The sequence below is a fragment of the Microtus oregoni genome, unplaced genomic scaffold (assembly GCF_018167655.1).
Source record: "Microtus oregoni isolate MIOR12 unplaced genomic scaffold, Mior012 000032F_ref0000030, whole genome shotgun sequence".
Lineage (NCBI taxonomy): Eukaryota > Metazoa > Chordata > Mammalia > Rodentia > Cricetidae > Microtus > Microtus oregoni.
In genome coordinates this window covers 7,176,175-7,188,499 of record NW_024543091.1, presented here as the reverse complement: position 1 = coordinate 7,188,499, position 12,325 = coordinate 7,176,175, and the positions used below count along the sequence as shown (strand labels likewise).

The following is a 12,325-nucleotide window of genomic DNA, read 5'->3' as shown; positions in this document are numbered from 1 at the left end:
TTTGTTTTTGTTGTTGTCATTATTTATTTGTTTATTTTGTTTCTCAAGACAGGATTTTTTTGTGTAGCCCTAGCTGTCTTTGAAACTCACTTTGTAGACCAGTTTGGCCTCAAATTCACAGAGATCCACCTGACTCTGCCTCCCAAGTGCTGGGGATTAAAGGTACCATGCCCAGCTTGAAGTTCTTAAGCATAGTTTATAGAGTATGGTAAATGATGAATTTTAAGCTTGTAGTTCCTCCATTTATGATGTACCAGCTTAAAAATTTACTCTTTTTTCATTTTTCATTCTTTCCCTGTAGCACCAGATAGTGATCCTGTAGAGATTATTTTAAATACCTCTGATCTAACTAAATGTGAATGGTGTAATGTCCGGAAATTACCAGTAGTGTTCCTCCAGGCAATACCATCAGTTTATCAAAAGCTGAGCATGCAGCTGCAAATGAATAAAGAAGATAAAGCTTGGAATGATTGTAAAGGAATGAACAGGTTAACAAGTAAGTGTTGTAGACAAATTACAACTAAGATAGAAGGTCTGCTGAGTTGCAGAATAGGAGTGTTTTGGGGAGTGGAAGGTTTTATCAGTCCATCCTGAGAAGTTGAAGCAGTGGTTTTCAGGTCAGCCATCACTTATTTCATTTGGTATCATATAGTGTATGATACCACAGAAAAGCCCACAGAAAGTAGAAGGGTCAAAGATAAAAATCGAGATTTAGCTAAACCATTTAGCAAATTGGGTTAAAACTCAAAAGATCTGAAGTCTGTGTTCATCTACAAAGCTGGAACTAGGAAAGTTTTGAAGTGCATGGAAGAGGTCTTTATCCTTTAAATAGATGCAGTTCTTTACAGATAGGCACATTTTGGGCTGGAGAGATGGTTCAGTGATCAGGAGCACTTAGTGCTTTTGCAGAGTATGGATTTTCCCCCCAGCACTGACATGACAGCCCACAACTATCTGTAACTCCAGTTCTAAGAGGTGCGATGTCCTCTTCTGGCCTCTGTCGGCACCTGGAACATAAGTCCTCTATGACATACATGAAGGCAAACAACACATATATACACACAATAAAAATCACTTACAAAAAAGTCAATACATTTTAGCATTAATTGCAGCTTCAGCTTAGCAGTGAGTAAATGCTAATATAACTGTAGAAATCGACACATTAGTGACCACCAGCTTTGCAGGTCTCTTCTGGAGATAATACTGCACGGTTGGCATTTTCCTCATTATTCTTGGTAGAAATGCTAATTGATATTTATTTATTATTATGAATTTGTTTTAATCCTTTTAGAACTGTGTGTTCTCAACCTTCCTAATGCTGCCACCCTTTAATATAGTTCTTCGTGTTGTGACCCGCAAACAAAAAATTATTTCATTACTACTTCATGACTAATTTTGCTAGTTATGAATTATAGTGTAAATATCTGATATGTGACCCTGTGTGGACCATAACCTCCTGGTTGAGAACTGCTGTTTTAGAGGAAGCAGATTGCTTATATTTATTAATAGCCTTGTTCATGTGCTAGTGCTAGATCTGGCTTTTTTGTTTTGATAACTTGGTTAACATTTCTAAATAACACTGCTCATTTTTCTAGTATTTATTGTGTGTCCCCTGTGTGTTAAACACTTGTTTTGAATTATATTCCTGAACTTGTAATCACCTAGGAAATAATTAGTTGGTATTTATCTTATTTGTGTGTGCAAATGCACATGTGTGTGCATGCACAGATGTAAAAGTCTGAGGTCAACCTCAGGTATTGTGAAACTTTTGAAACAGTGTCTTTCACTGCTCTGAGACTTACCATGTAGGCTAGACACGTGGGTGTGCAAACCACAGATCTGCCTGCTTCAATCTCCCCACACTGGGATCACAAGCCTTTCTCACCACACCCAACTTTTTCTGTGGGTCTGGAAATCAACCAAGGTTCTTTCTCATGCTTGGGTGACAAGCACTTTAAAGACTGAATTAACCCCCTACTCTCGTTGACTTTTTTTTTCTTTTGTCTGAGAGAGAGAGAGACAGAGAGAGAGAGAGAGAGAGAGAGAGAGAGAGAGAGAGAATTGATTCACTATTCACTGTGTAGCCCAGGCTTTCCACAAACTCTTGGCAGTCCTCCTGCCTTCACTTTACAAGTGCTGGAATTAAAGGCACAAGTCACCATATCCATCACTTGTTGATATGCTCTAAAATTGTTTATTACTTATTTTTTCTTTCAGCCTTATAGTTATATTTATTTCTTTACAGGTTTAGAAGAACAGTACATTATTTTAATTTTTCAAACTGGCCTTGATCCTCAGGCAAATGTGGTCTTTGAAAGTATCATTACTGACATTGGTATAAAGAATAATGTTTGCAACTTTTTTGCGAAAATTCCTTTTGAAGAAGCCAATAGCAGACTTGTTGCCTGTACAAGAAGCTATGAAGAAAGCATCAAAGGAAATTGTGTGCAAAAAGAGAACAAAGTGAAAACTGTAATTATATTTAAAAATTTTACAGTAATTTAAATGATGGGTAATTCTGTTTGTTTTTTGTGATGCTGGGGATCAAACCCAGGGCTTCTATATGCTACGCAGATACCTTGCCATTGAGCCACACCCTCAATAATAATGAGTAATTTTAAAATGAAATGTTTTAATATTGCTCATTTTAATGTTAAACTTTAAAAGTTCCAGGTACAAGTTTTGGAATCTTTTAGTTCCTTTCCACACTCTTTTCCTTTTCTCCCATTTTTTCCTCTGTACTGCACTCTGAGCATATGTATACAGATACTGCTCATCCAAAAAAGAGTGTTAACCCTGTGTCTGGAGCTGAGGTTTAGTTCCCTGTGCGTAGTCACATTGTTTTAACAGAATGAAGTAAAGGATATAGTCTGACTTTGTCAGACAGTGCATGCACTCATCTAGAGATGCCTCAGTGTTAAACTCTCAAGCTTCATGAACCATAGGCCATGGTAGAACTGTATCATTTCTATAGCTGTTGGATTTTGCTAGTTTTGAGTTGTGAAGTTTGCTTAGTTTATTGGGAATAAATCTCTCAACCTGGCTACCACCACGCCTGACAAACTTTTCTTTTTATTGCTATCTTGGGAATTCCTTATCTCCAATGAACTGTATATCCATCCCTAAGACACAGTCTTGAATTAGACCTCATACATGGAGTGGGAGGCAGGGAAGGGGAGAAGGGCAAATCATTTGCAGTTGATAAAACCACTAAGCAGGTGACGTGGACTCAGGGTTTCCTTGAGTAACTCTTAAGCTCACTAAACTGTATGTTCTCAGTGCCTGTGCCCCCACTTCCTGCAGACTGTCTAGCCTTTGAACTAAGGTAGGTTTCCACTGCTATCAGGAAAAAACAACTTTGGGATTTGTTTTACTTCAGAGGTTCTTCAAATCTTACCAGACTGATTGGATATAAATAGAAATATGAAATTGGAAAGCTATTATTATATATTGTCTGGAAGCTGAAAGTGAAAGTAGTCCTATTACTGACTTTTTATCGTTTCTCAGTCCTGAGCCATCATACACACACACACACACACACACACACACACACACACGTGTGTGTGTGTGTGTGTGTGTGTATATATATAATATATAAAATATTTATATATATTATATAATATATAAAATATTTTGGGGCAAGATCTTGCTGTATAGTTCTGCCTGCTCTCAAGACCAGGCTGTTTAAAGCCTGCAAGTGAGCCTACCCACATCTCCTGAGTACTGTTTATTTTCCATTGAAGCATCTTTTCTGCCTTGCTCTTTTTATTTAAAAAAAAAATCCCAATTAACTTCATAAATTGGTATTTTTCTCTGCCAGGTGTCCTTTGAATCTAAAATACAGCTCAGAAGCAAACAAGAATTGCAGTTTTTTGATGATGAGGAAGAAACCGGAGAGAGCCACACTATCTTCATTGGCCCTGTAGAAAAGTGAGAGAATTCTTTTATGTTTGCAGTACTTAAAAATATCTGTTTCTGTGTTTAGTAATGCCTTCTTCTTCCTTTATTATAGATTGATAGTGTATCCACCACCTCCGGCTAAGGGAGGCATCTCTGTTACTAATGAGGACCTGCACTGTCTAAGTGAAGGAGAGTTTTTAAATGATGTTATTATCGACTTTTATTTGAAGTAAGTTAGCTAACTTAATAGAACCTTTAAACATATTCTGCCATTGCGTGTGTTTTAAATCTTTCTTTTTGAAAGTCATACTATTTTGATTGGAATTTTTATTACTGTAATATGCTTTGATACTTGAGTATATCCTCTACTCAACATAATATAATATAATTTATATTATATATTATATATCCTCTACTCAATATAATATAATCTTCTACTCAAGTACTTTATTGTACCTTTGTTTCCACATTCTAAAAATGAGAATAAAGGGTTGTAAGACTTGAATGAAGTAGCAGTGTATGTGAAACAGTAAAGATGGTGTTCAGCACAGTTTTCATAAATACTAACTTATCGTGTGTATTTTCTGGTATGTGTAATGAAAAGGCCCACATACATGAAACAAAGCAATACTTATCCTTATTATGTCTGGGCTATTGTTTTCTAGTTTATTTTCAGTATATCTCTTAACTCAAAATGTGTTTTGAAACCTGCAAAATTGATTTAATAACCTAGTAGTAGAATTCACCTAATACTTCGGGAGAGAAAAGACAGGTAACTCCAGCTCCAAGAGATCTGTCTTCTGGCCTCCAGCACTCATGTGCACACAAAACATAAAGCATGAATAACATATTTTTAATGTTTTGGATGGGGTTATAGCTCAACTTGGCTTGGATAAAACTGCTTGGCTAGCATGAGAAATCCTTACAGGTTTTATGTCTAATTGTTCTATAAAATTATTATAAAGGATTGTTGAAATTTCCAGCTGTCTTGTCTTTAAAGCCATCTGTAGTTTGAAGCTCTATTGGTAGGAAAATGTGCTTTTATATCTTGTAGAATTAACCTTTATCATGATGTGATACTCTTTCTTTCTTTCTTTCTTTCTTTTTTTTTTTTTTTTTGGTTTTCGAGACAGGGTTTCTCTGTGGCTTTGGAGCCTGTCCTGGAACTAGCTCTGTAGACCAGGCTGGTCTTGAACTCACAGAGATCCGCCTGCCTCTGCCTCCTGAGTGCTGGGATTAAAGGCATGCGCCACCATCGCCCGGCGTGATACTCTTTCTTATTCATGATCTCCTGTTCTTGAGTCTGCTTTGTTGACAGAGATATTTCTTTCAATTTTCTTGGCAAGCATTTCATCCTTTTACTTTTAATCCTTTAAGTCTGTATTTAATATTGTGGGTTTTTTAGTATTAATAATATTATTACTTTGCAACAGAGTCCTATGTATCCCAGGCTGACCTCAAACTCACTGTGTAGCCAAGGATGACCTTGTGCTTCTGATCTTGCTGGGATTACAGGACTACCGCCATGACCCAGCAAGGAGCTAAAACCTTGCTTGTGTGCTGTTTGGAGAATAAATTTAGGGCTTCATACATGCTAAGCAAGCACTCTGCCAACTGACTCCTGATAATCTTCGTTATTGTTTGTGATTCATGCTGAAATAGGATAATCTTGTTTTTATATTATACTAAAATTTTAGTTTGTAATCCTGACTTTATTCAGGACTCATGTTTATAGTTAAGTTTCCAATTAAATTTTATAGAGTAATTAAGATTATCCCACTGGGGCTGGAGAGATGGCTCAGCGGTTAAGAGCATTGCCTGCTCTTCCAAAGGTCCTGAGTTCAATTCCCAGCAACCACATGGTGGCTCACAACCATCTGTAATGAGGTCTGGTGCCCTCTTCTGGCCTGCAGGCATACACACGGACAGAATATTGTATACATAATAAATAAATAAAAATATTTAAAAAAAAATATAGATGATCCCTTTAAAAAAAAAGATTATCCCACTGCAATTAAATCTGATGTAAAACTTATGCAGTTAATACTGGAAATCTAGGAAAATACATACATACTTTAAACATCATTAGTTTTTAGAAGCGAAATAAAAGGACAGTTTTTCTCCTTCTATGGGGTCTTGTTACAGTTTTTTTTTTTAAAGGTGTGTGTGTGGACCTGTGTGTGTTTGTGTGTGTAGGTGTGTGCACAGGCACCCACCAAAGCCTGAAGAGTGTCAGATCTTCAGGACCTGGAGTTATGGAGAGTTGTAAGCTGCCCAAGTAGATGCCAGGAACTTAACTGGCGTCCTCAGGAAGAGCAGGAAACACCTTTAACTGCTGGTGTTTCTCCAACTTCTTATTTTAATTATTTGAGAAAGGGTCTTGCGACTGGGGCTCTGGTTCAGTGGGTAAGAGTGCTCTGTAAGAGGGAGCCCTCAGCTTGAATCCTCAGCTCTTGTGCACATAGTCCAGCTGCCTGCACTTGCCTGTGATCTCAGCACCAGGGGAGGGAGAGCAGAGACAAGCAGATCCACAGAACTTGCTGGCTAGCTAGTCAAAGCTATAATAGAGTGATACAGAATAATTAATGTATTTTAAAGGCATGGATTTAGAGGCTGAAAAGATGCCCTAGCAGTTCAGAGCACTGGGCTGTTTTTGCAGATGACCCAGGTTCAGTCTCTAGCACCCATGTGGCAGCTTACAGCTATCTTTGACTCCATTTCCAGGGAATCCAGTAGCCTCTTCTGACCTTCCTGGGCCCCAAGCGCACACAAAAACACGAAAACATATGAAATGCTTTCCATTATCTAAAGGTGTTTTGGTGACTATTGCATCTGGTTTGTGAAGTAAACTTCATTTCTTAGAAATAGTGATTATGGTGGCCAAATAAATGCTTGACTGTTGTCTGTTGAGTGAGCCTGTGATCCATTATATATGATAACTGTTTTTGCTTAAAATAGATACTTGGTGCTTGAAAAACTGAAGAAAGAAGATGCTGACCGAATTCATATATTCAGTTCTTTTTTCTATAAACGCCTTAATCAGAGAGAGAGAAGAAATGCTGAGACAACTAACCTATCGTAAGTCAAATCTTAACAATTCATTCAGTAATTATTCCATAGTATCACAGTTATTAGTGCCCCATATCTCACATGCGATCTCAAATTTACAGGCATTTGTGTCCTGTAGATGAAATGCTGCATTATTTACATTTGACGTAAATATATTGTTTCAGATACTTTCTAGCGTATTCATACTGTAGTGTAGCACATTAAATATTAGGCTGTGTTCTTTAGTGTGTAATGACAAGGAAAGGGGTCTGTATGTGTCTTATGGGTATACTTTCCCTCAAACATATTTTCTACCGTCAATTTGTTGAATTCATGGATACAAAATGAAGGGCCCATGATATTTGAAAAATTAGCCCAGCAAAAGCCCCACAGATCTCTGTAGTCACGTGCTTGTTTCTAGAGGATGCCACTAGGAAAATCATGCCAGCTCAGTTATGTCGTTTTTCTCATGAATTTATGCTCAGCTGCCTTAGTAATACTGCACTAGTTCTAAAGGATAACTTTTAAAAATACTTTTACTTCTGTTGAGCAATACCATTCATTTCTGTTTCATTCTCTTAAAACATTAACCTCGATTATTTTCTGATGGTTACAGAATACCTAGAGTTCAGAGGTTGTGGGTCTAGTGTCTAGAATGGTTGATCCCAAATAGTACTTATTTGTGTTTCTTAGATGGTTATCTAAGAGTTCCCTCGGTGATGCTGAGTGGAAACTGTTTTGTTTTCTCTTGTTCTTCTTGTGGGCTAGTCACTGAGCCAGAGCCTTGCTTGTGCTAGGCAAATAGATGTTCTTTACCACTGGGATGCATCCTCACCCCTTAATCTGACTTTTAATAAGCTCTTAAAATGATTTTTCTCAAAATAGTTACAGAGATTCTGTTCTGCTATGACTACTAAGTTCTTTACATTTCTTTTCTATATTGTTATGGTATTCAGGTCTTATGCTTAGCTTTAATTGGTCAAAAGATTCAAGAGTTGGCACATCTTCTTGTAACTACACTGAAGTGTCTTCATTTGGGGCTGCTATGCCAGATATAAATTCTATTTTCTACTGTTTACAAAGTTCCTAATTTTATATCATAGACTTGAGATGGATTTTGACATTGTTCATAGCTTATGGTGCTGCTTTGTTTGTTGATAAACGGTGCGTGTTTTACATGCTCCCTTTCATTTACCATTAAGTTATGCTCTTTTCAGTTTCTCAGTATAGTTTCTAATAGCAATACTGCACCAGTAAAATAGTAGAGACAAAAGAAATTCATCCAGGAGAAGCACTGAAATTCCCCAGAATATTGTAAAATGAACTCAATACCCTTCCGTGCAGATTCAGTCAGGAGGTTTCATGTCTTCCCTTTCTGGTTTCATCTAAGATAGTCTGTTCATGGGACTGGATGATGGCTCAGTAATTAAGGGCACTTACTGCCCTTGCAGAGGACTAGGATTTGGTTCCTAGCACCAAGTTGCCCCTAATGGCCATTTCTTACTCCAGTTCTGGGGATTCCAATGCCTGCCACTGACTTGAGTTCATCAGGCACTCATGTGATACCTCTGCATATGGGCAAAAACATTCATACACATAAAAGAAAAATAACTGTATCTTTTCAATTTTAAGATACTGTGTTTTGAGGGCTGGAGAGATGGCTCAGTGATTAAGAGCATTGCCTGCTCTTCCAAAGGTCCTGAGTTCAATTCCTGGCAACCACATGGTGGCTCACAACCATCTGGAATAAGGTCTGGTGCCCTCTTCTGGCCTGCAGACATGCACACAGACAGAATATTGTATACATAATAAATAAATAAATAAATAAATAGATAAATAAATTTAAAAAAAGGTACTGTGTTTTTTTTCCTCAACTTGTTAAAACATCAAGTGAAACTGAGGTGTTCCAGCTGAGTGTCGTAGTTTATAGGTCACTGCACAGAAGCTGTAGCTGCAATGACACTTTAGAAGGTGATTGTCTCTTTCTTACAGAATACAACAAAAACGTCATGGGAGAGTAAAAACATGGACCCGGCATGTAGATATTTTTGAGAAGGATTTTATTTTTGTACCCCTTAATGAAGCGTAAGTAAAATTCTATATGTATTTAAAATACTTATTTTATGAAAGTAAGCACAGTTCTCAGTTGGCTCATAAGATACAGAATTTTTTTGTTTTAGCTGTCCGCCTTTAATTCCAGCACTTGGGAGGCAGAGGCAGGTGGGTCTCTGAGTTTGAGGCCAGTCTGTTCTACAGAGCAAGTTCTTGGGCAGCCAGGGCTACAGAGTGAAACCCTGTCTTGGAGGAAAAATACCCAACAGAATTTTGTAGAATATATTGGACATCTTCTAATTTTATTTTATTGGATAAAGTATAAGAACGTCATTTTTAAAAATGATGCTTGTGTGGAGATTGCGTTGTTTGAAGAAGTGATTGGGTTACATAGAAAAATCTGAATCTTTCATTTGAGATTCACTTGTATTTAACAGTAAAGTAAAAGTGGATGAATTTATGCCATTTCCTCAAACTAAAGCCATTCTATTATAAGCAGTCTTGGAAGTACTTTGGTAAAGACGCTCAGATATGTCATTACTGTTCTCCTGTGGCTATGGCAGTATTGATATATCTATCGTACAGCTTTCTCATGTGATTAAGATTTGAGAGTTTGTGTTTCTTTCTTTGTTTGCTTTTACTTTCAAGAACCCATTTGAAAGTATTTGGCCATGTGATCTGGGGAGAGTGAGGTAGAAGTGGTGTGTGTGAACCAAGAAGTACCATTCTTATTCGGCAAAAGAGGTGTTTGTTTTATGGCATGGACTATGACTTACTCTTGTACTCTGCTTAGTCAAATCAAGAAATGCCTTTGCTTGCCCCTTTTATCTCTTTATAATTGGAGAAATGGTGACTGAAATTAGTATTGTGTAGGATTGTTTATATGTAATAAGCCTTGCTGTGTTACATTAGATTGTAAATTTCAAATGTGTATTAATTCACTTTGTAATAAGCAAACCCTTTCTTTAAAATGTTGTTGACATGTGTGACTGTGGTTACGGCGTCTTGGGAGGGTTAGGCACGAAGATCACATCAACACAAGAATTTGAAGTTAATTTAGATAACATATTAAGATCCTTCCCTCTTAAAACAGATGATAAGTACTATGTTTTGAGGCCTAGAAGTATAGCTTAGTAGCAAGCTCCTTGGCTAGTTTGTGGAAGATCCGCAGTTCTATTCCAAGCACTACTGTGCATGCCCACATGTGTAATGTTTTTATTAAAAGACCTCAGCCCTTTTTAAGTTAAAGCATCAGTTATAGCTGTAAAGCACAATTTATATAAGACTGCATGATTATGCATAGCATAATAAAATTCAAAATCAAATTTAAATTTATTCTGCATGAAATAAAGGTTTCTTAACCTTAAAAAGTAGCACAAGCTTCTTAGAAAAGAAGAAAGTTGTTCGTAAGAAATAACAAAAGTGAGCTGTGCAGTGGTGACACGTGCCTTTAATTCCAGCAAAATAAAGGGAGACGGAGGCAGGCGGCTGTGAGTTCAAGGCCAGCCTGGTCTACAAGAGCTAGTTCCAGGGCAGGATCCAAAGCTACAGAGCACCTTGTCTCGAAACCACCCCCCCCCCAAAAAAAGAAAAAAGAAAAGAAAAAAATAAGGAAGGAAAGAAATACCAAAAGTGTTCAACTGAAGTGCTATTAGAGTCATATTTAGCTTAGAGCCACTATAATCACTGTAGCTGTCAATAGAAGTTTCTGTTGATCTTCCAGTCATCTTATATGTGGCGGAGAACCAGCAGAGGCGCAGGCCAGTACAGGATTCTGCAAGAGGGCTACACCCACGGGAACAGTCTGCAGATGTCTAGATCTTACTTTCATTTCTTTAAGAGATGAAAGCCACAGATATTTTATGTGTGCCAGTTACTAGATAGGCCACCATTGGTTTGTCATCTTCTTCATTTTCGTAGTGTTGTTAATTTTTTGTTTTTTGAGATAGGGTCTCACTAAATATATAGCCCTGGCTCGCTTAGTTCTTTAGGCCAGGCTTCTTGGACTGAAAAAGATTTACTTACCTCCACCTCCTAAGTGCTGGGATTAAAAACATGCATCACCATGCCCAGCCTGATGTTTAGTTTTTAAAGATTTTTTTTTATTTAACATGTATAAGTGCTTGCCTGCATGTGTGTTCACCTAACTGGAGTTAAAAATGTTTGGAAGGTGCCAGCCATGTGGGTGCTGGGAACTAAATTCTGGGGTCTTTGTCAGAATAGTAAGTGCTCTAGTCAATGAGCCATTTCTGTAACTTCATGATGCTGGGGTTTTTTTGTTTTTGTTTTTTCTTTTTCTTTTCTTATTTTATTTTAGGTTGTTTGTTAGAAACTGTTACAGTATTTGGTAAAGAATACAAACCTAGAATTTAGATTTAATTCAGCCATAGTAAAATTACCTATTTTATATTTTAACCTCTTCTCATACCAATGATTTATATAGTTACTTGGCTAGAGGCGAGTGTCTGAGTTGTAGGCCAGAACCGGTCTACATAGATAGAGCCTGTTTTTTTTTTGTTTTGTTTTGTTTTTGTTGTTGTTGCTATTGTTTTATTTTTTTAAAGCTACAAACTTAAAACCCTTTAAGTCAGGAGAAGCATTTTGCCTAGTTTTTAGTGATGTAGCAAAAAATGTATGGCGTCATATATTATTATGATTTCAGATTTAGGTAAAGCTAGTCACAACAATGTAGGTTGGAAATTAACACATTACACCCTAAATACTGGTTTTCAAGATCTCCTGTAGTCTAGTGCTGTCCTCAGACTTGATGAGTAGCCAGAGATGGCCTTGAACCTTTGGTTCTTCTTCCTCAAGTGGGAGAGTGCAGTCTTTTGCCACCATGCGTTGCACTGGCTTTTGAAACACACTTTTCTACATTTTAACATTTCCAAAACTGAGGTGGAACTTAGGATGTTTTAATTGTTGAAATGAGGAAGATGAAATACTATTTCTGCTGCATTAACCTGACCTAAATTCATCGTATACACAGAATTAATTTTTAAGAATACGAAAGAAAAATCAGGCAGTGGTGGCACATGCCTTTAATTCCAGCACTCGGGAGGGAGCGGCAGGTGGTTTTCTGAGTTTGAGGCCAGCCTGGTCTACAAGAGCTAGTTCCCGGATAGGCTCCAAAGCTACAGAGAAACCCTGTCTCGACAAATTAAAATAAAAAAAAAAAGGAATTATTTGTCAATCTTGTCTTTTGGTGGGGAGAGAGGGGTTGTATTTGTGTGGTTGTGTGTGTCTATCTGTCTGTCTATAAGGTCTCACTATGTAGCTTGCCTAGAACTTGCTTCTTAGACCTGACTGGCCTCAAACTCATAAG

General features: G+C 37.4%; 1 protein-coding gene across 5 annotated transcripts in view; it reads left to right on the top strand.

The window, feature by feature from the left end:
- Senp6 (SUMO specific peptidase 6) overlaps positions 1 to 12,325 on the top strand; it is an 87,037-nt gene that overhangs the window by 60,809 nt on the left and 13,903 nt on the right. For all 5 annotated transcript variants that reach the window (XM_041679438.1, XM_041679437.1, XM_041679441.1 and 2 more), the window contains 6 exons: positions 302 to 496; positions 2,246 to 2,472; positions 3,821 to 3,930; positions 4,013 to 4,129; positions 6,859 to 6,978; positions 8,941 to 9,033. In XM_041679438.1, the coding sequence (XP_041535372.1) occupies positions 302 to 496; positions 2,246 to 2,472; positions 3,821 to 3,930; positions 4,013 to 4,129; positions 6,859 to 6,978; positions 8,941 to 9,033 (862 nt within the window). The remainder of the gene's footprint in view (positions 1 to 301; positions 497 to 2,245; positions 2,473 to 3,820; positions 3,931 to 4,012; positions 4,130 to 6,858; positions 6,979 to 8,940; positions 9,034 to 12,325) is intronic.